The sequence below is a fragment of the Lepisma saccharinum genome, chromosome 2 (genome assembly GCF_977018435.1).
Source record: "Lepisma saccharinum chromosome 2, izLepSacc3.1, whole genome shotgun sequence".
NCBI lineage: Eukaryota > Metazoa > Arthropoda > Insecta > Zygentoma > Lepismatidae > Lepisma > Lepisma saccharinum.
Window position 1 is genome coordinate 35,271,855 of NC_139230.1, and position 25,205 is coordinate 35,297,059.

Consider the following 25,205-nt stretch of genomic DNA (forward strand, 5'->3'; position numbering starts at 1 on the left):
GTGAGAACAGGTAGCTAATGTTGTTACACTGTGATTTTGTGTGTTAATGCAGTGTACTTACTTAAATGTGATAGCTTAATTACTATTGTGAGAGGAATTGTTTTCACTTGCACTACAGGACCATGTACAAAATAGAGTAATTTTTACAGTAATGTTCACTGTATGATCATTTTTTTGTTTGTACTGTAGTACAGTAGTTTTGTTTCATTGATGTTATTTAATAATTTATGATTTTGTTAATTCAAATTTTGGATAATTCAATTCTTTTTTCATGTTCCCTTGGAGTTTGAATTAAAAAGAGTGCACCATACCATTACTTTCAAATTATTCCCAAATTGTTCTCATGGTACTGAGATCAACATCAAAATTTTGAAAATTCCATCAGGGATCAAACTTGGGACCATTCACACAAAACGTAAGAGAACTAACCATTCACCTAAGCAGGAGGTCACATTTTAAAATAGTTTATAATTTATATGATTTATTTCCTACCTGCAGCTATCCACAAAGCAGTAACTCCTCTCCTCCATTTTAAATGTCTTGCATCAAATATGATGCCCTTCTGCTCAATATCATTTGCAAGGAAATATTTGACTGCATCTGTGTCACCATTCATTATAGACCTCATAAGAATTGAGTAAGTTTGCTTCCCAGATTCTTCCACCTGCAAAATAAAAGCATTCATGAAAATGAGCAAAGGAAAATGAAGTGTGTAATTTTGCTTTTAAAAACAAACATTTTTTAATACATAAAATTTAAACCAACATTCCAACATCAAATAATGGGACATAAATCAGATACTGCCATGCATCAGCAACATAATACATGAATTATTCAAAAGGGATCAACACCCTTCATTGTCAAGAGCATAAAATTTTTAATAATCAATATTCACCAGATGTATACATGATTAATTTTACAAAGGAAATTATATAACTAAAATATTCAAATATGCTTTTACATTAATTTAATGACACATATTTTTCATTATTATTCAATATAGTATAGTTTACTGAAATTACTTGAAACTTATCATCAAGGTGTTGCATTCCTAATGCCACTGTCTAGAATTTGCACTTAGTTGAATATAAAGAAAACTTTGAAGTAAAAAACTTTACAACAACTCTATGTTACATTCTTAAAACAATTCTATGTCACATTCATTGCAATTAAATTATTCAGGTATGACTTACCAATTTCACACTGATTTCTAAACATCTAATAAAATACTCTATTTGAACATATGCTTACAGGTAATGGAACTGGGTCGGTTTGCACACTTTGGTTACAAGTCTGAACCTAGAAAGAAAATTCAAACAGGTCGATTTTTTATTCTTAAAACAAGGAACATCTACTACAGTTCTACAGGAACACCCTGTGGGAAAATATATGCATTTTGACCTATAATTTTAGAAATGTTAATCAAAACAATTTACGAGAATTCATAATATAATAAAAATGTCACTGCAAGGTTCTCAACCTTAGCAGTAATATAAAACTATCTGAAGAATTCTATATTTGGTTGAAGTAAACTAAAACATTGTTCAAACATGATTAAATACATAAGTGAATATGAGAAACTATATTTACAACAAACTTCTATTGAATTTAGCAATTTCTTTAAATATACATATAATGACAGATTCTTCACTAATTAAAGGAATACACTATTTTTTTTGTTTACCATTCCCGTATTGAGCCTGTTTCTGCAACCACTAATAAGTGTGGGTAGTGAAACTTAAAAAAAAAAATTCATACAATTTTTTCCCACTATTTCTTCAAGGAAGAATCTGCCAACAATCTTACTTCAATGTAGCCAGATGATGGGAGAAAATACCAATAGGTGTCAGTTGAAAAGCCACTTCCATCAGTGTGTAACCAGGTGTTCAATGGTGGGTGAGTGAGTTGGAAAATGTCAGAAAATTGTGCATGCAATCAGAGGGGGGTGGGGGGTTCGTTTGGATGTATACTGAGTTGCTATTTTGAGTCCAGGTGCTATGGTTGCATGCATAGAATATGAAGGCAGAAGCATGCAGTAAAGAAAGGCAGAGAAAACCCCGCTTGGATTGTTGTTTTTTTTTGTTGTTTTTTTAAATACTGATATCTTAAGTTCATGTTTTTCAATGCCTTTATACACCTCGGAATGGAATTTATCTACTTTAATATATTAACATCTGCAGACTTTTCAATTCCCCTATTTCCGTTGTATTGTCTGCAAACAGAGTGGCTGCAGCTTTCACGAGGCTCGGTAACGCAGCACAACTGATCCGCTTTAGAAGGAAGAGGGCTGCTCGCCTTTCTCCATGCTTTTGGAGTGACTTATGCAGTTTTTGCATAAGGACTGTGAACCGGACTGAAGCAACCATCAGGAAATGGCAAGAGGCTCATCATTGTTCATATTGGAAGTGGAAGTGGGTTCATGGAAGGTGCGCAGCTAATTTTTGTGTCCAAAACAGCAGGAGACTACCACAAAGAAATGAACGGTGATGTTTTTCAGAAGTGGTTTTCATCTGTTCTGTCAAAACTTGACCCGGAAATGAAAGACAAATGAACAGAGATAAACAATGTATTTTTTTATCCTTTGGCTTATCTTTATTTAGTTTCTGCTAAAACTGGCAGCACATTGTTGGACAAAGGAGAAAACAATTCTCTGTAAGTCAACAATGTAGGGCAATAGTTTGTTGGAGGGGGTAGCAATATATAACGTAAAGGCTTAAATTGACTGAATTCTCTCTCTCTCTCTCTCTCTCTCTCTCTCTCTCTCTCTCTCTCTCTCTTCTAAGTTTTACTTTGGCTGAGAGAAGAGAGGGAGGAGGGATCTGTTAACCCAGTGTCAGTTAAATGTATTTTTTGAAGTCGAAAAATACGTTCATACCTGTACTTCAACAAGAACACATATTTAATCACTCTTGGAAAATGTCAATGCTTTAATGCTTCAATATAAAAAATAGGAATATGTTGTGTCTTTCTTTCTTTCATCTAACGTAGTCGGGTGAAATGCAAGTGAACAACAGCATATGATGGCCACGCCATCCATGAACAGCTGACGTGGAGTGATACATTACTCGAAGTGAGACGGTTTTTACAGAGGGCTGGAAGGTTTGTGATTCCTACTTTAGGAACATTCTGGAGTTCTACCAAAACAACCTTTGCACTTCAATTTTAGAAATGTTAATCATAAACATTTATGAGAATTCATACTATCACAAGGTCCTTAACTTTAGCAGTGATGTAATAGTATTCATAAATAATGTTAAATTTCATTGAAATAGACCAGAGTATTCCTCAAACATGAGCCATCTCATTCTTCCATTGGAACAACTTGAAATTTTTCACTGAGTTGAAATCCTAATGCTAGTGCCTTAAGCTTGGCACAGCGTTGAATATATAACAAAAGCTTGAAGTTGAGAACCTTACAAGAATTCTATGTCACATTCATTGCATTGAAATTATATTGCTATGATAACCCCCAAATTCATACTGATTTCTAAACACGTAATAAAATATTCTGCTTGAAGATATACTTACTGTAGAAGGGCCAGCATTACTTTGTCCATCTTGGTCAGAAACCTCAACCTAGAAAGAAAAAGTAATCAGGTTTGCTATTGTTTATTTTATAAGCAGGGAACATTCTGCAGTTGTACAGAGACAAATTTTGGGAGAACTTTTATCCATTTTGCACTATAATTTTAGAAATGTTAATCATAAGAATTTATGAGCATTCATAATATCACAAGATCCTTAACTTTAGCCGTGATACAATAGTATTCACAAAGAATGATAAATTTGTTTGAAATAGACCAGAGCATTCCTCAAACGTGAGCCATCCCATTTTCCCATTGAAACAACTTGAAATTTCTCACTGAGTTCAAGTCCTAACGCTATTGCCTTAAGTTTGGCACAGGGTTGCATATAAAACGAAAGCTTGAAGTTTAAAACATTACATGAATTCTATGTCACGTTCATTCTGCTCAAATTATATTGGTATGATTTTCTCCAAATTCATACTGATTTCTAAATACCTAAATAAATATTCTGTTTGAAGATATACTTACTGTAGAAGGGCCAGCATTACTTTGTCCATCTTGGTCAGAAAACTTAACCTAGAAAGAAAAAGCAATCAGATTCACTATTGTTTATATTTTAACCCATAACAGACATGATGTGGTCCCTGGGCTCTGTAGCCTAGAACAACATTCTAGTTCTTGGAATCAATGACACTGAGCCTTCCCGATAGTACACTGGTACCGTCATCAACTTGTAATCAAGGGGTCCCAGGTTCGATACCCGGTGGAGGCATATAGTGGTTCGGATCCCACTTTAAACTGTAGGTCCAGTCCCAATTAGCCTCACTGTTCATAAAGTGGACTTAAAACAACAATTAAATTAAATTCTATTTAATGACACTCACTTCCCTCTCCCTTTCAGTAACTTCATATATTGGAATATCACATGACACACCTCTGCTACTTTGCTCACTGCATGTTAGTTTCAGAGCAATAGACACTCCTGTTTCCCCCAGACCACGTGACGCCCTTTGAGTAAGTCTTTCAGCATGAAACCTGGTGCTAGAATCCCAGTTAACAATCCGTCCTTTAGTGGAAATATCCTTGCTCCACTTGAAGAAGTTGGAAGCAAAAGTGAGTTATCAGATCTGGAGTATGATGAAAGTGCTAATGAAGCACTTGCTATCACTGACTTAGTCATATAACAATGAATTTATAGAGCCGTTACAAATATGTGACAGAATTTTGTAGTGTTACATAAATTTAGTAATAAAAATTGGCAATAACGGAAATAATTGATATAATTTTATCATAATTCCATAAAGAAGGTCCAAAATACATGATAATTTGTGAAAACGTTCACTAATGTCTCAATACTTCATGGGAATAGTAAATTCACTTTAGTGCTCCACGGCACCATGCCAAGCCCTTTACGTTACAATCTGGCACCATGCTTGTTATGGGTTAAACTAGGAACATTCTGGAGTTCTATCAAAACAACCTTTGGAAGAAGGTTTATCCATTTTGCACTATAATTTTAGAAATGTTAATCATAAACATTTATGATTAACTTTAAAACTTTAGCAGTGATGTAATAATATCCACAAAGAATGTTAAATTTGGTTGAAATTGACCAGAGCATTCCTCAAACATGAGCCATCCCATTCTCCCATTGAAACAATTTGAAATTTCTGACTAAGTTGAAATCCTAAAGCTATTCCTTAAGTTTTCCACAGGGTTGAATATATAACAAAAGCTTGATGTTGAGAACCTTACAAGAATTCTGTCACCTTCATTGCACTGAAATAATATTAGAATGACATCCTCCAAATTCATACTGATTTCTAAACACCAAATAGGATATTATGTTTGAAGATATACTTACTATAGAAGGGCCAGCATTACACTGTCCATCTTGGTGAGAATCCTTAACCTAGAAAGAAAGAGCAATCATATTCACTATTGTTTATTTTTTAACCCATAACAGACATGATGATCCCTTGGATCTGTTACCTATAACCAATGGTGTCTCGTGACTTCCCAAAGATATGTGCTACAGGTGATGTTCTGTCTTGCATTTACATTGACCCTACCACACACACACACACACACACACACACACACACATATATATACACTCACCTGGAACTGCTAGCGAGAGATGTTTTTTTGTTCTTTTCTTTTGGAGGGTGCTGGAATTTTAAAAGTTTATATCAATTGCTTTAACTTTTATATTGAAAGCTGTTTAAAATAAAAATGTTTATCGGAGGTCATTTTAAGGTGAGTTTGCATTTACCACATTAGCAGCCACCACTGCCTAGAACAACTCTCTGTTTCTCGGAATCAATGACATGTACTTCCCCCTCTTTTTCGGTAGCTTCATATCTTCAAATATCACGTGAATTGCCACCACTACTTTGCACACTTCATTTTAATTTCAGAGCAATAGACACTCCTGGTTCACCCAGACCAAACGATGCCCATTGATTAAGTCTTTCAGCATGGAACCTGGTGCGAGAATCCAAGAATCCGTCTTTTGGTAAAACATCTTTGTTACACTTGAAGAAGTTTGAAGTGAAAGTGAGTTATCAGATTTGGAGTCTGATGATTGTGTTAATGAAGTAGTGGTGTAGCGGCCGCCCCCACAACCCCCACATAGCAGGGGGGCCTTGAGGTGTAGGGGCCCCGCAATGTTCTCTGTCTGTGCTCCTGAAATTGTGCATAATCGTAAAAATTCAACAGATAGTATCGCTAATTTTAAAAAAAATGGATTCGTGATTCAGAAATCTGGTTCCCAGTAACATATCATATGACGACGTTTGCAATATTAAGCAGTGGCATATTGCCTCTGCCAGATGGGCCTGGGCAACTTGACGTATAGGTCTCCTCCTAGATGCAGAATTAACTTACTTGCTCACAGATGGCAATCGATAGTACAGTTATGCAGGGCCGGATTAAGACAAAATTGGGCCTGATGTACTTACATACTATGATTAACATATATATATATTTTGCTCTTCTATTTTAATGGTTTTCTTGTTTTTTTTGTTTTTTCTTCTTATTATTATTTTTGTGATTATGATAATGTACCATGAAATGATTATGAGAGGTGCGCTAGTTGCTGTTTTTCGAGCCTTAGCAAGCGCAAATTCTTCGATCATGTCAGTGAAGTCAAGGCTGCACAGCAGCTCATGCTCAGTGCTCATAAGCGCCAGCATGCTTAGTCTTTCCTGCCCCATTGAAGACCGCAGCTCTCCTTTGACTATTCCCAACTTTGAGAAGCTCCATTCGCTGGAGGCATTGGACACCATCATGCACAGATAGATGCACAACGCAATCTCGATATTTGGAAATATCTGATTAAGATTCAATGATGACAAAAGCCTGTACATGGTAAGCTCTGCTGATTCGTTCACAGTCACCGGTTTCTGAATGCACATAAATGCAGCAAACTGTATCAGCTCAGCTGCCAGTGTGTCATCATATGCCTTCATCAGCTTTTCCAGTTCAGCTAACAGACTGTCGATCATGACCAGATACATCTGAGTTTTGAACATTTCTCTTTGGCTGAGATCTGCTACGTTTGCAGCTCCTTCATGAGGCATTCGCTTTTGATTACGGCCTCGACGCCGCTCATCTTTGTATTCGCTGTATTGAACCTTTTCGGTCGCCATCTGCTCATACACGTCAAATCTATTCCGTGCAAACTGAACTGTGTCGACCAGTGATGCCATCAAGCCAGTTGCCGTATTCAAGCTGACTGTAGGATCTTGGAGGCTAATGCTCATACTGTTGAGATGGCCAAGGATATCATTCCAGGCAGTCGCTGTAACTGCTGTCTAAAGTTCGTTCATCCTGCGTGAAAATTCTGCGTTGTGGTTTCTCGTATCTGCCTTCTGCTCCTTATCTGCCAAAAGCTCATCCAGGACTGCTGAATGCTCTTCCACCCTTCCATCAGTGCTTTGTCAGCATCTGCACATTCACACCATATTGTTCCAGGTAAACCCTTGAACATCAGCCTGCAGCGATTCTTTACTTGCTGCCAGCGATATGTTGAGTCAGACAGGAAAACATATAGTCCATTGACAAAAAAAAATAAAAAAATCTGGGTACAGCCACTGCAGCTTTCAACAGCCTGATGTCCTACCAGGTTCAGGCTGTGGTTGAAGCATGGAATAAAAGCAGCGTATTTACATTCTCGCTTCACAATTAACTGTACACCATTGTACCATCCTGACATGTTTGATGAATTGTCATACGACTAGCCTCTGCAGTTAGTAACTTCAGAAAGTTTAGAAGTATGCTAGCCATCTGCTCCGCCGTGTGTCTCATCATAGGCATGAATGTCAGGAACCGTTCAACTGGACCATGGGGCAGAACGTACCAGATAACAATCATTAGCTGATCGAGGTGTGATACGTCAGGTGTCGAGTCAATGGAGACAGATAAATACTTCACCTCCTTGGCTTCTTTCAGGATAGTGTCCTGCACCTTTCATCCCATGAGCTTCACCAGTTCATCGCATATTGTGGATGACAAATAGGAAACGTGACCTTTCCCGTGGTTGGCACAGTTTCTAATATGGCTAGCCAGCAGAGTATCATACTTCGCCATCAGCTCAATGATGCCAAGGTAGTTACTACCATTATGAGAGGAACCTATGATCTCATCCATGCCCCTTATAGCAAGACCACACTCAGCTAGGAATATCAGTGTGTCGATGAGCTGCTGGCGCCAGTAACACCGCTCTTCCTCGACCTGCTTAGCAGCTAGGTAGTCAACACGACCAGCTTCCCTCTGTTGGGTCACAAAGGACAACACAGCCTCGCGATCACAATTGCTTCTTTCATGCATTTTTATTCTGGATTCGCCTGCCCTCCAGTTGTCAAAACCGCCAGAAATGAACTTGGTCGCTTGAACAGCACTGCTGCCAAACAATTTGCATGCAAAGCAGAACATCTTCCCAGTTGAAGGCGAGTAGCACAACCATTGTCTATAGGATTTTTCGCACGAAGAAAGTCTTTGTGCATCGACGTTGGAACAACTCGCCTGGGTATCGTCTGGCACTTTCATCAAACTTCGATTCAGTGTGCTGGCAGTCTCTTGGACCTTTCTTGGCCCAATATTCTTGAGTGTCATCGTTGATTTTACCCCACTATCCCAAATCATTGCTGAAATCCTCCAGCATTGGTGCTAGTGCTTTAGCGATAGCGTCTCCTTTCACCTCTTCTCTCTCTCCGCTGAACTTTCCCACTCTTTATTCTCTCTTGCCTCGACAGGTCCATCTTGCTTGGTCTGGCCTTCAGGAGCACTCGAACTCACAATCGCATCTGATGCAGACGATTGAGATGAAGATGTTCGTACTCCAAAGTATGAACTCAATTTTGGAATTTTTGCCAAAAGCTTTTCTTGTTCTGCTGCTTGTTTCCTTTTATTTTTCGCTTTATCCCACCCACTGAGTTGAGATGCCATAGTGAGGGTGCGCGAAACAGTACGAACAATATCACAATGTGAGGTCACGTCAAAACCTAACAATGAAATACCATCGATTTTTTCTGTACAACTAACTTTCAAGGTGAAACATTTACTACGTCACACTTACCGAACAATAATAAAGTGGCAACAATCGCCAAGATATTACAAAAAACACTGCTAAATTACTAAGTAAACTGCTTAACGTAAAATTGATAGCATTAACTTGGAATCTTTGGTGAACAATAAACACAACAATGTTGTGCTTGAGAAATCTTAAGAATGAGCTTCAAAAAATGGAATCTGAAGTCACAGTGCAATGAATAATAGTAACTGTATAATAAGTAACGATGTGTCTAGGCATCCGAAATTGGGGCTCCAAATTTTATTCTAAGATTTATTTTCAGGGTAATGTGGCAAAAGAAAACTGTTCAGCTTTCGGAAAATTCTCGTCTGTTTTCATCTGGGCCTCTTTCAGGAATGAGCCTAATGCTGCAGCATCAATAGCACCCACCTTAATCTGGCCCTGCAGTTATGAATCCAGTAGAGAGAATCAGTTGCTCAACCAGTTGATGCCTTATTGCTACACAATACCTAAACAAGCAAACTTGATAATTCATGACCTTTTTTTTTTACCAGTAATATTAGTCTTATACACGATATTTCAAATGTAACCAAATATTTTCAAGCCTCAGTATGAAATTGAAATAATATCTGAGATAAATTTACCACATTGTCCACGCCTGTTAAGATTTACTTCAAAGGGGGCCAAAACTCAGGAGGTGGAGCCCAGGGATGGGCTTTGGGTCCCTTTGCCTTTAAGGTCCAGTAGCCCCTATTCAGGGTATACAGCGTATACAGTGCTCGGAGTGAAAATTCTTAGCTGCGAATTTTCTTGTTTGAGTTATGGGATAGAAGGAAAAGGATCCTTATATGGATAAATGTGAAGACAATGTAGAAGGTGGAGGAGGATGCTTATGCAAATTATCCTAGCTAGGGGGATGCTTCATGATTTTTCTCTTAGCTGGGGGGATAGCATCCCCCGTGTCCCTTACACTCCCCCCGCCCCCTCTCACACACTCTTTGAGCACTGATGATCTATTAACAAAATTTTTCTTGTTTCATGAAAAAGTATTTTAAGAAATATCAGTGGTCTATCAAAAAGAAATGGCATGGTTAAAATTATGAATTATAATATTGAGGTCCACTAACACCAAAATTAAATAGTGCTAATGAGACAACAACCTTCTTTTTTGGGAGGAAGGGAGGGGGTTCAGTCTCTCCCATCAGCATTTCAATGGATGGCACATTTTCAGTGAACAAAATCCCATTGCCGCTTTATTATCTATCTCTCAAGACTGGAGTCTGCTGCTATTTCCTTGTAGCACATTGAAATTTACCTCTTGATGTTAAGTCAGTCTCCATCGACAATCTACAGGTCCAGTTCAACCACCATGACTGAAATGCTAAGTTTCTTTGAGTATATAACTCACTATTAGTATTAGAAGGCTAATGTGAGCGGGTCTTACATTAAATCTTGGCCTGGCGTAGCAGGGGATGGCTTTTGAGGCTGAAGGTGCATACACCTCAAAGTCCAAAAGAGGAGTGTTTAGTAACCTTTAAACAATTTCCCCAAACAGTATTTTTTTAAATGTATGTATTAGGTAACCTAATTTTTAAAAATGTTTCAAACAAAGAATACAAAGGATCACAAACAAAATATTTGGCTGTGTGAAGCCTTCCCCCTCCTCCAAAAATGAATCCTACCTATGCCACTGCGTTGAAGTAAGAGAAAATATTTTTAATTTCTTCTTCCAGTTATTTATCAGAGATTCAGATCATCCTGATTTAGTTTCGAGAAACTACTACACTGATATATATCCTAAGTCGATGACAAAAAATGGGAAGGCAGAGTATTTGCGGTAAAAGTTAATTTATTTTACAACTGAGAGGGGGGCTAACTAACTATTGTGCATCCGTTCCACTCTGACATCTTCTCGACATTTTTTTTCACTAAGGGGCCCCCCAATATTTTACTTGCAAGAGGGCCCCAGAGAACTGCGCTACGCCGCGGTAGTGAAGCTCTTATTTCTACTGACTATCACTCTGATCATTGAGTTTTCCCTTCATGTTGACAATGAACAGATTTTTTTTGTTTGTGTGATTTTGTTTGCTTTGAGTAACTACATGTATGTTCTGTGATAATTAAACAACTAAAGCATTTTTTGTATCTTACAGTCACATAACAATGAATTTATAGAGCCATTACAAATATGCGAAAGATTTTTGTAGTGTTAGATAAATTGAGTAATAACAATGGCAATAACGGAAATAGTGGATATATTTTCTACATAATTCCATAAAGTAAAGAAGGTTCAAAATACATGATAATTTGCAAAAAAGTTTGCTAATGTTTCGATAACACATGGAAATAGTATATTCAAATTTATGGTCCACAGAACCATGCCATGCCCTTTATGTTACAATCTGGCATCATGCCTGTTATGGGTTAAACTACGAACATTCTGGAGTTCTACTAAAACAACCTTTGGAAGAAGGTTTATCCATTTTGCACTATAATTTTAGAAATGTTAATCATAAACATTTATGAGAATTCATACTATCACAAGGTCTTTAACTTTAGCAGTGAAGTAATAGTATTCACAAAGAAAGTTAAATTTCATTAAAATAGACCAGAGCATTTCTCAAAACATAAGCCATCCCATTCTCCCAGTGGAACAACTTGAAATTTCTCACTGAGTTGAAATGCTAATGCTATTGCCTTAAGTTTGGCACAGCGTTGAATATAAAACAAAAGCTTGAATTCAAGTTGCAGGGAATAAGCAATGCGGTTGATAATATAAAACGTATAAGAGTTCCCAAGTGCATGGTGGCAGAGGCCACCAAAATTAATAGAACATTTACAAGTAAGTTTCGCGGATATATCTTTAGTAACTCGCTTACGTCTTATAAAAGCTTGAAGTTGAAAACCTTACATGAATTCTATGTCACATTCATTGTATTAAAATTATATTGTTATGATATCCCCCAAATTCATACTGATTTCTAAACATGTAATAAAATATTCTCTTTGAAGATATACTTACTGTAGAAGGGCCAGCATTACTCTGTCCATCTTGGCCAGAAACCTCAACCTAGAAAGAAAAAGTAGTCAGGTTTGCTATTGCCTTAAGTTGAAAACATTACAAGAATTCTATGTCACATTCATTGTGCTCAAATTACGAGGCGCATCCAGAAAGTAAGTTTCCCTATAATTTAAAAAAAAACCAACACTGTTTCAGGAAACCATTTATTGGCAACAGGTACAGCAAAGGTTCAGCTATTTTTCAACATAGCAACCACCAGAATTGAGACACTTGTCGTATCGTGGTATCAACTTTTGGATCCCACTGTCGTAGAACTCTGCCGCCTGTGAATGGAACCAGCGTGTGACAGACGTCTTCAGCTCTTCGTCGTTGCCAAAATGCTCACCGGAGGACAGGAATTTCTTGAGGTGCAAGAAAACGTGAAAATCGCTGGGAGCCAGATCAGGACTGTAAGGTGGATGATCAAACAACTCCCAGCCAAATTCCGTCAAAACAGCTGCTGTGCGCCGAGCCGTATGTGGACGAGCATTGTCATGGAGGAGCACAACACCTGCAGTAAGCATGCCACCCTCTTGTTTTGAATGGCACGTCGCAATTTCCTTAGTGTTTCACAGTAATGGTCAGCGTTCACAGTTTCACCTCTGGGGAGGAAGTCAATGAGCAAAATGCCCTTCCTGCCCCAAAACATGGTGCACATCACTTTCTGTACCGACAGCGTCTGTTTGAATTTCTTCTTGACCGGAGATCCACTATGCCGCCAATGCATTGACTGCTGCTTGCTTTCCGGGGTGAAGTGCGAAATCCACGTCTCATCGCCCGTGACGATCCTGTCGAGGAAATCATCGCCGTCATCATGGTACCGTTTCAGGAATGTCAGTGCTGCTCCTGAACGTTTCATTTTGTGTTTGGGTGTCAGGTTTTTCGGCACCCACCTGGCACACAATTTTTTGAACAGCAGGTGCTGCATGACAATCTCATGCAACACGTATCGCGATATCTACGGAAAAAGGCTACTCAACTCCGTAATCGTGAAGCGACGGTTCTCTACGATGCGCTGCCGCACCAGCTCAACCAGATCATCAGTGATGAGAGACGGACGCCCACTGCGCTCTTCATCATGGACACTTTGACGACCTTCCGAAAACTGCCGACACCAGCGACGCACCATCTGCTTACTCATAATGTTCGATGAATGTCAATTGGCACAATGCTTTGTGCATTCAGGAACTTTATCACCGACCAAACTTCGCATGCGGCGGGAGAAGGAATATGAGCTTCCATTTCGGACCACTGTTGCCTCGCTACTAGCATGCGGCGGGAGAAGGAATATGAGCTGCCACTTCGGACCACTGCTGCGTCGCTACTGGCGCTGGGCGGGATTTGTCCGCCTGGCACATGATTGATACATCTTAGCTCTGCTGCGCATGCGCAATTTACACGGCTCATTATGTTTACTTTCGCTCGAAAAAATAGGGAAACTTACTTTCTGGATGCGCCTCGTATATTGGTATGATATCATCCATATTCATACTGATTTCTAAATACATAATTAAATATTCTGTTTGAATATATACTTACTGTAGAAGGACCAGCATTAGATTGTCCATCTTGGTCAGAAAACTTAACCTAGAAAGAAAAAGCAATCACATTCACTATTGTTTATGGGATCTGTGGCCTAGAACAACCCTCGCCTTTTCGGTAGCTTCATATCTTGGAATATTAAGTGACACACCTCTGCTACTTTGCTCACTGCATGTTAGTTTCAGAGCAATGGACACTCCTGGTTCTCCCAGACCACGCAACACCCTTTGAGTAAGTCTTTCAGCATGGAACCTGGTGCGAGAATCCATGGCCGTATTTAGAGGGGGGGTTTCTAGGGTTCAAACCCCCCCCCGAAACTTCTGACATGTTGGATTAATGGAAGTTCAGAAACCAAAATCTGTAACAAATTTTCAATTTTTTTTCGAAGCATCACAAAAATACATGGAGACAATGTTGAAACGATCGAGCTAGAATTTTCATACATTTGGAATTCTGAAACTTGAGTGAAACAGGATTTATTTTCAGAATCGTAGCCCACCCGCGACCCCACCATTATCACTTCTGTTGTCATCTTTCCAGTGTTGCTCCTGCGTCACAAGGAATATAGACTGAAGATTCCCTTATGATTGTCCCAAAATTCCCTTTCCAGCTTTTAAATTCCCTGTCCGATAAAGTCGAAAATCCCCCTTCATAGGAGTTCAAACCTAGGATCTCCAGTTTTGTAGCGCATTACGTTCGCGATTGAGGTTACAATCCATGCACCAGGCTAAGTTTTTAAAAAGAATAACTGGTTCCACACTTTTCAAAATTCCAAAAAAATAATTTTCAAGTTAAACAACAAAAGCTTTATGACTAAAATTTCCATCTAACTTTTAAAGCTTTTCTCTTGAAGGTATCTAAAGTTTAATGATGAAGTATAATAATTGTGCATTTCAGTACACACTGTATGAAACGTAAAAAAAAAAAGAAACTTGTGCTGGATATACACTCATCTGCTGGATTGAGTAAGCCCCCACAAGGATATAACAATAATATAATAATTATTATAATTAGTATTATTATTATGGAATAAAATTGTTTTATTATTATGAAATTTTAATTATTATTTTACAATTATTGTTATTATTTCTATTATTCAAATTTCTGGCGACGCCCATGGGAACAGTTATGGATGAACCCCCCCCCCCGAATTTTTTTCCTGCCTACAGCCATGCGAGAATCCAAGTTAACAATCCGTCTTTTAGTGGAAATATCCTTGCCACACTTGAAGAAGTTGGAAGCAAAAGTGAGTTTTCAGATTTGGAGTCTGTTGATAGTTTTAATGAAGCTCTTATTTCTACTGATTATCACTATGATCATTGAGTTTTCCCATCATTTAGACAATGGACCGATTTTTTTGTGTGTGGGTGATTTTGTTTTCAGTCATATAACAATGAATATATAGAGCTGTTACAAATATGTGACAGATTTTTGTAGTGTTTGATAAATTGAGTAATAACAATGGCAATAACGGAAATAGTGGATACATTTTCTACATAATTCCATAAAGTAAAGAAGGCCCAAAATCCATGAAAATTTGCAAAAAATTTCGCTAATGTTTCGATAACACATGGAAATAGTATATTCAAATTAGTGGTACACAGGACCATGCCATGCCCTTTATGTTACAATCTGGCATCATGCCTGTTATGGGTTAAACTAGGAATATTCTGGAGTTCTACTAAAACAACCTTTGGATGAAAGTTTATCCATTTTGCACTATAATTTTAGAAATGTTAATCATAAACATTTATGAGAATCCATACTGTCACAAGGTCATTAACTTTAGCAGTGATGTAATATAGCATGTCCACAATGAGACTCCAACATTTTGAAAATCTATAACTTTTTCATTTCAGATTGTACAGCTGTGATTCCAGAAGAAGCAGAAGCAGAAACTCAAAAAGTTTATGTGGTAACGTTTTAGTGCACGGAATAGTCATAGTGGCGCTGCAACAATCAATTGTTTGATTGTTTGTTTACGGTGGTGGTAAACCCAGAATCCAGGAACAGGTTGTAGAAAATGTGCGGAGATCATTCGAAAGGAGTCCACAGAAGTCAGTAAGACAAGCAGCGAGAGAACTTGGTATGAAACGGTCGACAGTTCACAAAGTTCTTCACTGCTTGTCTTACTGATTTCGTTTCTGCATACCACTACACAACCTGTGCACGCTCGTTTGGAATCTCCATTTTCAAAAAATCGATTGTTGCAACGCCACTAAGTCTATTCCGTGCACTAAAACGTTACCACATAAACTTTTTGAGTTTCTGCTTCTTCTTCTTCTGGAATCACAGCTGTACAATCTGAAATGAAAAAGTTATAGACTTTCAAAATGTTGGAGTCTCATTGTGGACACGCTATAGTATTCACAAAGAAAGTTAAATTTCATTGAAATAGACCAGAGCATTCCTCAAAACATAAGCGATCTCATTCCTCCATGGGAACAACTTGAAATTTCTTACTGAGTTGAAATACTAATGCTAGTGCCATAAATTTGGCACAACGTTGAATATATAACAAAAGCTTGAAGTTCAAAACCTTACAAGAATTGAAGACTAAAATTGGTAAACGCTGCAAGTGCCACAACAATTCAAACTCCGTTTTCCATGTTAAACTGTAAAATGTGCTATGCTTTATAATGTAGTAAATATAAAATGTGGCTGGTAGCCCTCTAAGTAGTTCAAAGGGCATGTAAAGAGGTCACTAGTGTGTATGTTCTTACGGGCTGATGTGCGGAACGATGTGATTTCCCAACACTTTCACTTTTGGCACTTACAATGTTTACCACTCCTAAATTCTATGTCACATTCATTGCATTGAAATTATATTGCTATGATAACCCCCAAATTCATACTGATTTCTAAACACGTAATAAAATATTCTGCTTGAAGATATACTTACTGTAGAAGGGCCAGCATTACTTTGTCCATCTTGGTCAGAAATCTCAACCTAGAAAGAAAAAGTAATCAGGTTTGCTATTGTTTATTTTATAAGCAGGGAACATTCTGCAGTTGTACAGAGACAAATTTTGGGAGAACTTTTATCCATTTTGCACTATAATTTTAGAAATGTTAATCATAAGAATTTATGAGCATTCATAATATCACAAGATCCTTAACTTTACCATTGGTACAATAGTATCAACAAAGAATAATACATTTGTTTGAAATTGACCAAAGCATTCCTCAAACGTGAGCCATCCCATTCTCCCATTCAAACAACTTGAAATTTCTCACTGAGTTCAAGTCCTAACACTATTGCCTTAAGTTTGGCATAGGGTAAAAAAAAAAAAGCTTGAAGTTGAAAACCTTACAATAATTCTATGTCACATTCATTGTTCTCAAATTATATTGGTATGATATCCTCCAAATTCATACTGATTTCTAAATACCTAATTAACTAACTAACTAACTCTCTCGCCTTCTTAAACCCGAAGGTTCATGGCTGCAGCAACACAGGCCTTCCATCTGTCCCTATCTTGAGCAAGATCTATATACTCTTTTCCATCTCTACCGATTTCCTTTAGGTCCATCTCAACGTTGTCCCTCCATCTTCGTCTTGGCCTTCCTACAGGTCTCTTACCATCAGGTTTCCCAGCAAGAATCCTGTAAACTCCTCTCTCCTCTCCCATTCGTGCCACATGGCCTGCCCACCTAAGTCTTCTTGATTTAATTATTCTAATAATATCTGGACATGAATACAAATTATGTAGTTCTAAATTATGTACAGTAGAATAGGTAAGACAAGAAACTCCTCGCGGCCTCACGCCCAAGCCATGCGTAGGGGAAGGAGGCACAGAAGCAGGGTTGGCAGTGCATACGGGTCAAATGTCTACGCAGAACGAGAACACAAGAAAACTAAGCAAGAAGATCTAAGTGGTATGGTGGTAAACATACAACTGAATGACCGCGTTCTGCTAAGATGGAATCAATTTTGAACATCTTCAAACGGGGTTTGTTAATTTTCACCAAGGAATACAATTCTGGTTTGAACATGTGTGCGTCAAAGGGGGTGTTGTTTTGAACGAGCCACTGAATGAATCATAATGTCTTTTCGGGAGGAGGAAGAAGGCGCAGGATTTATTTGTACGTTATGGCATGAGGCGTTGTTAACAACAACAACACAGTTTCGTGTCAAATTTGGGATAAACTTCTCCCCGGACCCTGTGGCTGAGTGGTTAGCACATCACGCTGCGACGCCAAGGGTCCCGGGTTCGAATCTCGCTCGGTCATGGTTGTTTGTAAATGTCCATTCATCAATTTCATCATTTCATCACTCATCCCCATCTTCGCAAATTAGCCAAGAGGCACAAAACGCGAAGTAAAATTATATATATATAAAAATTGGGCATTCATATCATGGTGGTAATCGCCAAAAGATTTTCCAGATTTGAACATTAACCGCCAGCATGTACAACAATTACACGTTGCCCTTTAGACACCGGTGCTTTGACGGCAGCCGCGGTTCCATCCACCCAAGCTTCTTTCTTTGTTGCCGAGCTGTGAAAATAAGTCCATCAATGTAAACAATGGGTCGTCCTTGTTGACGAAAGATTTTTATGGCTTTGAGGTACGATGAACGTAAACTTCTTATTTCGTCCTTTTCTATAAGCAATTGTCTATTATTTTCCGCTTTTTCCCACTTAAACTCTAGGTCACGTATTATCTTGCGCACACACCAAACACTGCCTTGGAACTCTATTCTTTGTTTCAAAACACTTCGGATACCTTCCCCATCCGTAAGGTGAAATTCGTGCACAACACGCCTAACAACACACTTATCGAACTCGTCTATATGACTTTTGATTTTTCGGCGAGGTCGTGTTCTATGGGGCGTTAAAGTGTTTCTTCAACGTAGTGCATGCTTTACTTTCTATTAGTACAATTCTTCTCACACTGCTGAATGAAACACCACATGCGCGAGCCACCCTCCTTTGCAACTGTTTTTCGGACATACGAACTCCCACCTCGTCTTTCATAAATGCATTGACATTATATACAATTTCTCGCCCTTGGCTGCAGATTAATTTCCGTCCACCGAGTTTACTTGCCTTCTCTGAACTGCAAGCTTCCATGCTAGCAAGTACACTGCACACAAAACAAACACACACTTTAAATGAAGACAGGCAAGTCGATCGCGTTGATTCTCGGTGTTCACACAACATTTATGACGTTTGGCAACCCTGGCTGTGTGCACGATAGGGGAAGTTCGCGCATGCGCTTGCCGCGTTTCCGACCCAGCACATCGGTGGGAGAGTTTCTTGTCTCACCTCTTGTACTGTAACCTTCTCCACTCACCTGTCTCCTCATCCCTATTAGGTCCAAATATTTTCCTAAGGATCTTATTTTCAAATACTCTCAATTTATGTTCCTCTTTCAATGTAAGGGACCAAGTTTCACATCCATATAATACTACATGCAAAATTACGGTTGTGTATATTTTAACTTTCAGTTTCTTAGATATTAAACGAGAAGACAGAAGTTTATGAAGAGAGAAGTAACATGCATTTCCTGAATTAAGCCTACTTTTTATTTCCTCTTTAATATAATTTTCATTTGTTAATATCTGTTTCAAGATATACTTACTGTAGATGGGCCAGCATTACTTTGTCCATCTTGGTCAGAAAACCTAACCTAGAAAGAAAAAACATTCAGATTCACTATTGTTTATTATGTAACCCATAACAGACATGATGTGGTCCCTGGGATGTTTGGCCTAGAACAACATTCTCGTTCTCGGAATCAATGACACTCACTTCCCTCTCCCTTTCGGTAGCTTCATATCTTGCAATATCACTTGATGCACCACTGCTATTTTGCTCACTGCATGTTAGTTTCAGAGCAATAGACACTTCTGGTTCCCCCAGATCACGCGACACCCTTTGAGTAAGTCTTTCAGCATGGAACCTGGTGCGTGAATCCAAGTTAACAATCCATACTTAGTGGAAATATCCTTGCCACACTTGAAGAAGTTGGAAGCAAAAGTGAGTTATCAGATCTGGAGTCTGATGAAAGTGTTAATCAAGCACTTGCTATCACTGACAATCGCTCTGATCAATGAGTTTTCACCTCATTTTGACATTGTTCAGAATTTTTTTTGTGTGTGATTTCTTTATGCGATTTTGTTTTATTTGGTTAACTGCATGTATGTTCTGTGATAATTGAACAACTAATGCTTTTTGTAACTTACAGTCATATGACAATGAATTTATAGGGACCTTGCAAATATGTGACAGATTTTTTTTAGCATTAGATAAATTGAGTAATTAAAACGGCAATAACAGTGGGTCAATTTTTATCATAATCCCATAAAGAAGGTCCAAAATACATGATAATTTGTGAAAAGTTTGCCAATGTTTCGATAACACATGGAAATAGTATTTTCAAATTAGTGGTCCATGGCACCATGCCTGTTATGGGTTAAACTAGGAACATTCTGGAGTTCTACCAAAACAACCTTCGGATGAAGGTTTATCCATTTTGCACTATAAATTTAGAAATGTTAATTATAAGAATTTATGAGAATTCATGATATCACAAGGTCCCTAACTTTAGCAGTAATGTAATAGTATCCACAAAAAATGATAAATTTGTTTGAAGTAGACCAGAGCATTCCTCAAACATGAGCCATCCCATTCTCCCATTGAAACAACTTGAAATTTCTCACTGAGTTCAAGTCCTAATGCTATTGCCTTAAGTTTGGCACAGGGTTGAATATAAAATGATAGCTTGACGTTCAAATCGTTACAAGAATTCTGTGTCGCATTCATTGCACTGAGAATATATCGGTATGACATCCTCCAATTTCATACTGATTCCTAAACACCTAATTAAATATTCTATATTAATACTTACTGTAGAGGGGCCAGCATTACTTTGTCCATCTTGGTCAGAAAACTTAACCTAGAAAGAAAAAGCAATCAGGTTTGCTATTGTTTATTTCATAAATAGGGAACATCCTGCAGCTCTACAGAAACAACCTTTGGGAGAAAGTTTTCCATTTTGCACTACAATTTCAGAAATACCCAGTGCCCCTACTGCTAACTCCACCAATGGATAATGCTGGTGTCTAGTTCAGGCTAGATTTAACAAATTCTAAGATATTCACAGCAAAAACATGTTGCCTGGCCCATTCACAACCAGTATGTTTCTTTGGTAAGACTTGCTCTTAACTTACCCAGGAATGGTTGGTCCTACAGTGCACAAGAGAAGTGAACCCTCACTAATGTATGCTGTTTACTTCACAAATGAACAAAGACAATGTTTTTACTTTTCACAATTTTTTCCATATATTTCTACATAATAAGTAATGCATTTATGGGCATGGCATGACAAATTCATTTGCCAAGAAAGATAAACTGTGAGCTGGTGGAGTTTCACAGTTGAACTTCCACAGCACTACTTCTACCATGGTGAAAGCATTGATAGAGGCAGGCAGTGTGGGGTAGCAGTGGTGTGTATAATAGCAGTAAGATCTGGTATATTGTTTGTTTACAAGAGTGGAGGGGTAACCATGGTTGACTAAAGCTGGTATATGCTTTGGTTGTACTTGTGCTGAGATGTGGTGGAGGAGGAGTGGAGGCATTATCCTCTGAGGATGGAATGTCTTTTTTTTTTTTTTGGTGTGGTTGTGAGTTTTAACCAAATCAATCTTTTGGTGTGGTTGTGATGTGCATTGAAGAAGTAGAGGTATTGGAGGTGGTTGGTAGGTCATACTCTATGTGATCAAAAATATCCGGACACCAGTCAAAATGTGTGTTGTGCATAGTAGGCCACTGTGTGGAGCCATCTACAGTGAGGTGAGGCAAGCAAGGGACCACTACAGGCAGCATAGTGCACGAGACAGCAGAATGGGTCCATTGAAGGAACTTACAGACTTCGAACGTGGTGAAGTGATTGGGTGCCGCAGGAGTAACAAGTCAGTTTGCGAGATATCCACCCTCCTAAACATCCCAAAATCCACTGTCGCTGATGTGATAGTAAAGTGGAAACATAATGGGAAGTGTACAACTGCAAAACGTTCTGGCCGAGCGCTCATGTTGACAGACAGAGACCGCCGAGTGTTGAATAGGGTAGTACGAGAGAACCGGCAATCAGTGATCGGCAACCATCACACAGCAATTCCAAACCAGGGCAGGATGTAATCCTAGCAGCATGACTGTGTGTGACGTGAGGTATACGACTCGGTTACCATGGATGAGCGGCTGCTCATAAGCCCCACATCACCCAACGAAATGTGAAGCGCCGCCTCGCATGGTGTAAGGAGAGGTGCAACTGGTCGTTAGAACAGTGGAAATCCGTGATGTGGAGTGACGAATCGCGTTATACCATATGGCGATCTGATGATCGTGTGTGAGTGGGGCTAATGCCTCATGAACAACATTTAGGATCTTGTGTTGTGCCAACAGTGAAATTCGGTGGAGGTGGGTTGACAGTGTGGGCATGTTTTTCCTGGAAGGGGCTTGGTCTCCCCATTGCTTTGCATGGTACTGTCTCGGCACATCATTACGTTGACATTTTACAAACGTTCATGCTGCCTACCATCGAAGAACAGGTCGCAGATGATGATTGCATGTTTCAACATGACGATGCGCCCGTCCACACGGTGGGCCATGTGGGACAGTGGTTTCAAGAGAACAACGTCCCACTTATGGCCTGGCATGTGCAAAGCCCTGATTTGAATCCCATTGAACATCTCTGGGATGTCTTGGAACGCCGACTCTGTGCCAGACCATGCCGACCAACATCCACTGCTCTTCTCATCTCGGCACTCAGCGAAGAATGGGCGACCATTCCCCAAGATACCTTTCACCACCTGATTGCCAGTATGCCTGCGAGAGTGGAGGCTGTCATCAAGGTCAAGGGTGGCCCCACATGGTATTGATTGCCAGTGCATCCGATGGAGGATGCTTCGAACTTCATGCCCTAATTCCAGTGAGTGTCCGGATATTTTTGATCACATAGAGTATGTATTCAACCCTACCACAACAAAAAAAAACAAAAAAAGACACCCCATTCTAATAACTTGAAACTTCTCTAGGGGTTGAATTCCAAATGTTACTCTATTAAATTTGGCACAGAGTTGAATATAAAAATTGCCTTGATGTTAAAAATGTACAACAATTCTCTCGTCACATTCATTGAAATGAAATTATATATTAAGTATGATAATATCCAATTTCATCCTGACATTTATCTAATTAATAAAATGTTCTAGTTGAAGATATACTTACAGGCATAGAAATATGATGCCCACAGTGATCACAAATCAGCATCTATAAGAAGAAGCAAGCAGGTTCACATTTATTTATTTTTAAAAGCAGGGAATATTCTGCAGTTCTACAGAAACAACCTGTGAGAAAATGTTTATCCACTTTGCACTAAAATTTTGGAAATTTTCATCAAAACCATTTACAAGAATTCACACTGTAATATAAATGTCACTACAAGCAGAGGCGAGGCGAGGCGTTTGGTCATCGGGAAATGCAGCGATGACAAAGGAAAACAAAAAAAATATTGTATTTTAAATATTTTAGAGAAGAAGTGAAAAAATAAGTCAAAATATTCTAATATTTGCAAGAAATTAGTCACGTGACATGATGAAACAGCTAGAAATATGCAAGAGATTCGCTAAGTTTAGCACATCAAAAGGAGAGCCCAGTTCTACCTCCCACGCCCAACCATCCCAATACATTTCCTGTTGAGTGCAATGATGTCAGACTGGCCAAGTCATCGCAGCAGATCTGCGAATCCAAGGTCCTTTGACCGCTTGTCCCCCACTCTTGAAGGTTTGGTCATCAACCTTTTTTTTTTCAGCCCCTATCTTTATAATCACAGAAGGGTTTCTGTAACGTCATCAAGATGAAACTTCTCCGAGTGTCTGCTATTCCAAACACTTTAAAGCATGCAATGCTCTACAACTTACACAGAATACATAAAAGTAAAGGTGAATAGAAAAAATTATAAGTGAGCAAAAGCATAAATTTTCCCACAGTTAGAGTTGAAAAGAACTGGAAAAGGAGCAGTTCCATATCCATTGTATCTCCTTCATAGCATTTCTCCTTGTAATTTTCATGGATCCTGCGGTTCAAATATCGATTTTGGAAAAAAACGTTCTTGCTTTACAAAACACGAAGTACTTCCTGTTGTTTTGTGTTTACTATGTGATTTGGTTTATTTTACTTCGCTCATGTGCCACTTTTGGCTAATCACGAAAATGAGAATGAGTGGTGATACAATGAAATTGATGAATGAAGTGGCACTCACAAACAACCATGCCCAGGTCGGGATTCGGGACCCCTAATGTAGTAGCATGCTGTGCTAACCACCCCTCCACTGAGGCTGGTTTGTTTAATATGTTTACAAATGACAAGACTGATCAAGATTTTTTTGATCTTGAGGTGACACACATACTCAGAGGAAACGTTTTTCCTAGCACATCTTACCTTCACACTAGAGATGGCAAAAAATATCAGGATTCCGGAAAATTTAAAATCTTGATTCAGAAATTTTACTACCCAGATTTCGGAGGCAATCCGATTTTCGTAGAGAGAGGTTTAACATTTTTTCTATTTTTCAAGTAGAATTTATCATCAAAGTCTCATCTTCCTTATTTTACGATCATTTTCTCCATAGAAAAAATCCGGATTTGGCCATCCCTACTTCACATGTCATTCATTATAATTATAAATGTAGGAATGGCGTTTTTCTTCCACCTCTTATTTGGTGTAATTCCTAGAAATTCAGACTTTAAATCACGTTCGTAATATTGTAGTAAAAAGTGTTAGCAACCTGAAATTTTGTATTTTTGATAGGATTTTCTTTCCCAATTTTCGGGACTTCTCATCGAACATAAATGTGTGGTAAACGATCTCAGAATTTTTTATTCTCTTGAGATAATATGGACATGCGCTTACAGCACCGTGAGATATTATTATCACTCAGATAATATAATATGAATCTCATAATATATCGCATAACCTTGGTGTTTGCCATGGAGAAATATTGCCCCCTTCCCCTGGTTGAAAAATTTAACATTAAGTTTGGCAAGTTTTGCGATTACTACGTAAAAATGTCATGCTTCGCCACTGACTACAAGCTCCTCAACTTTAGCACTGATATGAAGCTATCTACAAAGACATCTACATTTGGCTGAAACAAACTAGAACATACAGTTGCATAAGTTAATATGATCACAACTACTTCTATTGAATTTATCAATTACTTTGAATATACACATAACAACATATTCTTCACTGATAAAAGGAATACACTTGAATTATTTTGGTTTACCATTCCAATGTTTGAGCCCATTGCTACAACCACTAATAAATGCAGGCAGTAAAACGTTTTAAAAAATCAAGATCACAATTTTTTACCACTCGATTACCCCAAGGAAGATTCTGCCAATGGGTCTCAAACATTGTAATTGAAGTAAAAAGAAATCACATGTAATCACTTATTTTATAATTTTATTTGTATTAAATCTAATAATTATATCATGTAAATATTGCATATGAACTTCTAATGTAATGTAATG

The 25,205-nt window shown here is 38.4% G+C and overlaps 1 protein-coding gene across 1 annotated transcript; it reads right to left on the reverse strand.

The window, feature by feature from the left end:
* Positions 1 to 8,000: 8,000 nt before the first annotated feature.
* LOC145981729 (uncharacterized) lies at positions 8,001 to 8,645 on the reverse strand. The gene has a single exon (XM_083115141.1). The coding sequence runs from the start codon at positions 8,643 to 8,645 to the stop codon at positions 8,001 to 8,003; it is 645 nt and encodes a 214-aa protein (XP_082971267.1).
* Positions 8,646 to 25,205: the final 16,560 nt, after the last annotated feature.

What these genes read in the sequence shown, in the direction of transcription:
- LOC145981729 (XM_083115141.1), bottom strand. Translation starts at nt 8,645, where the DNA reads ATGACACTCAAGAATATTGGGCCAAGAAAGGTCCAAGAGACTGCCAGC.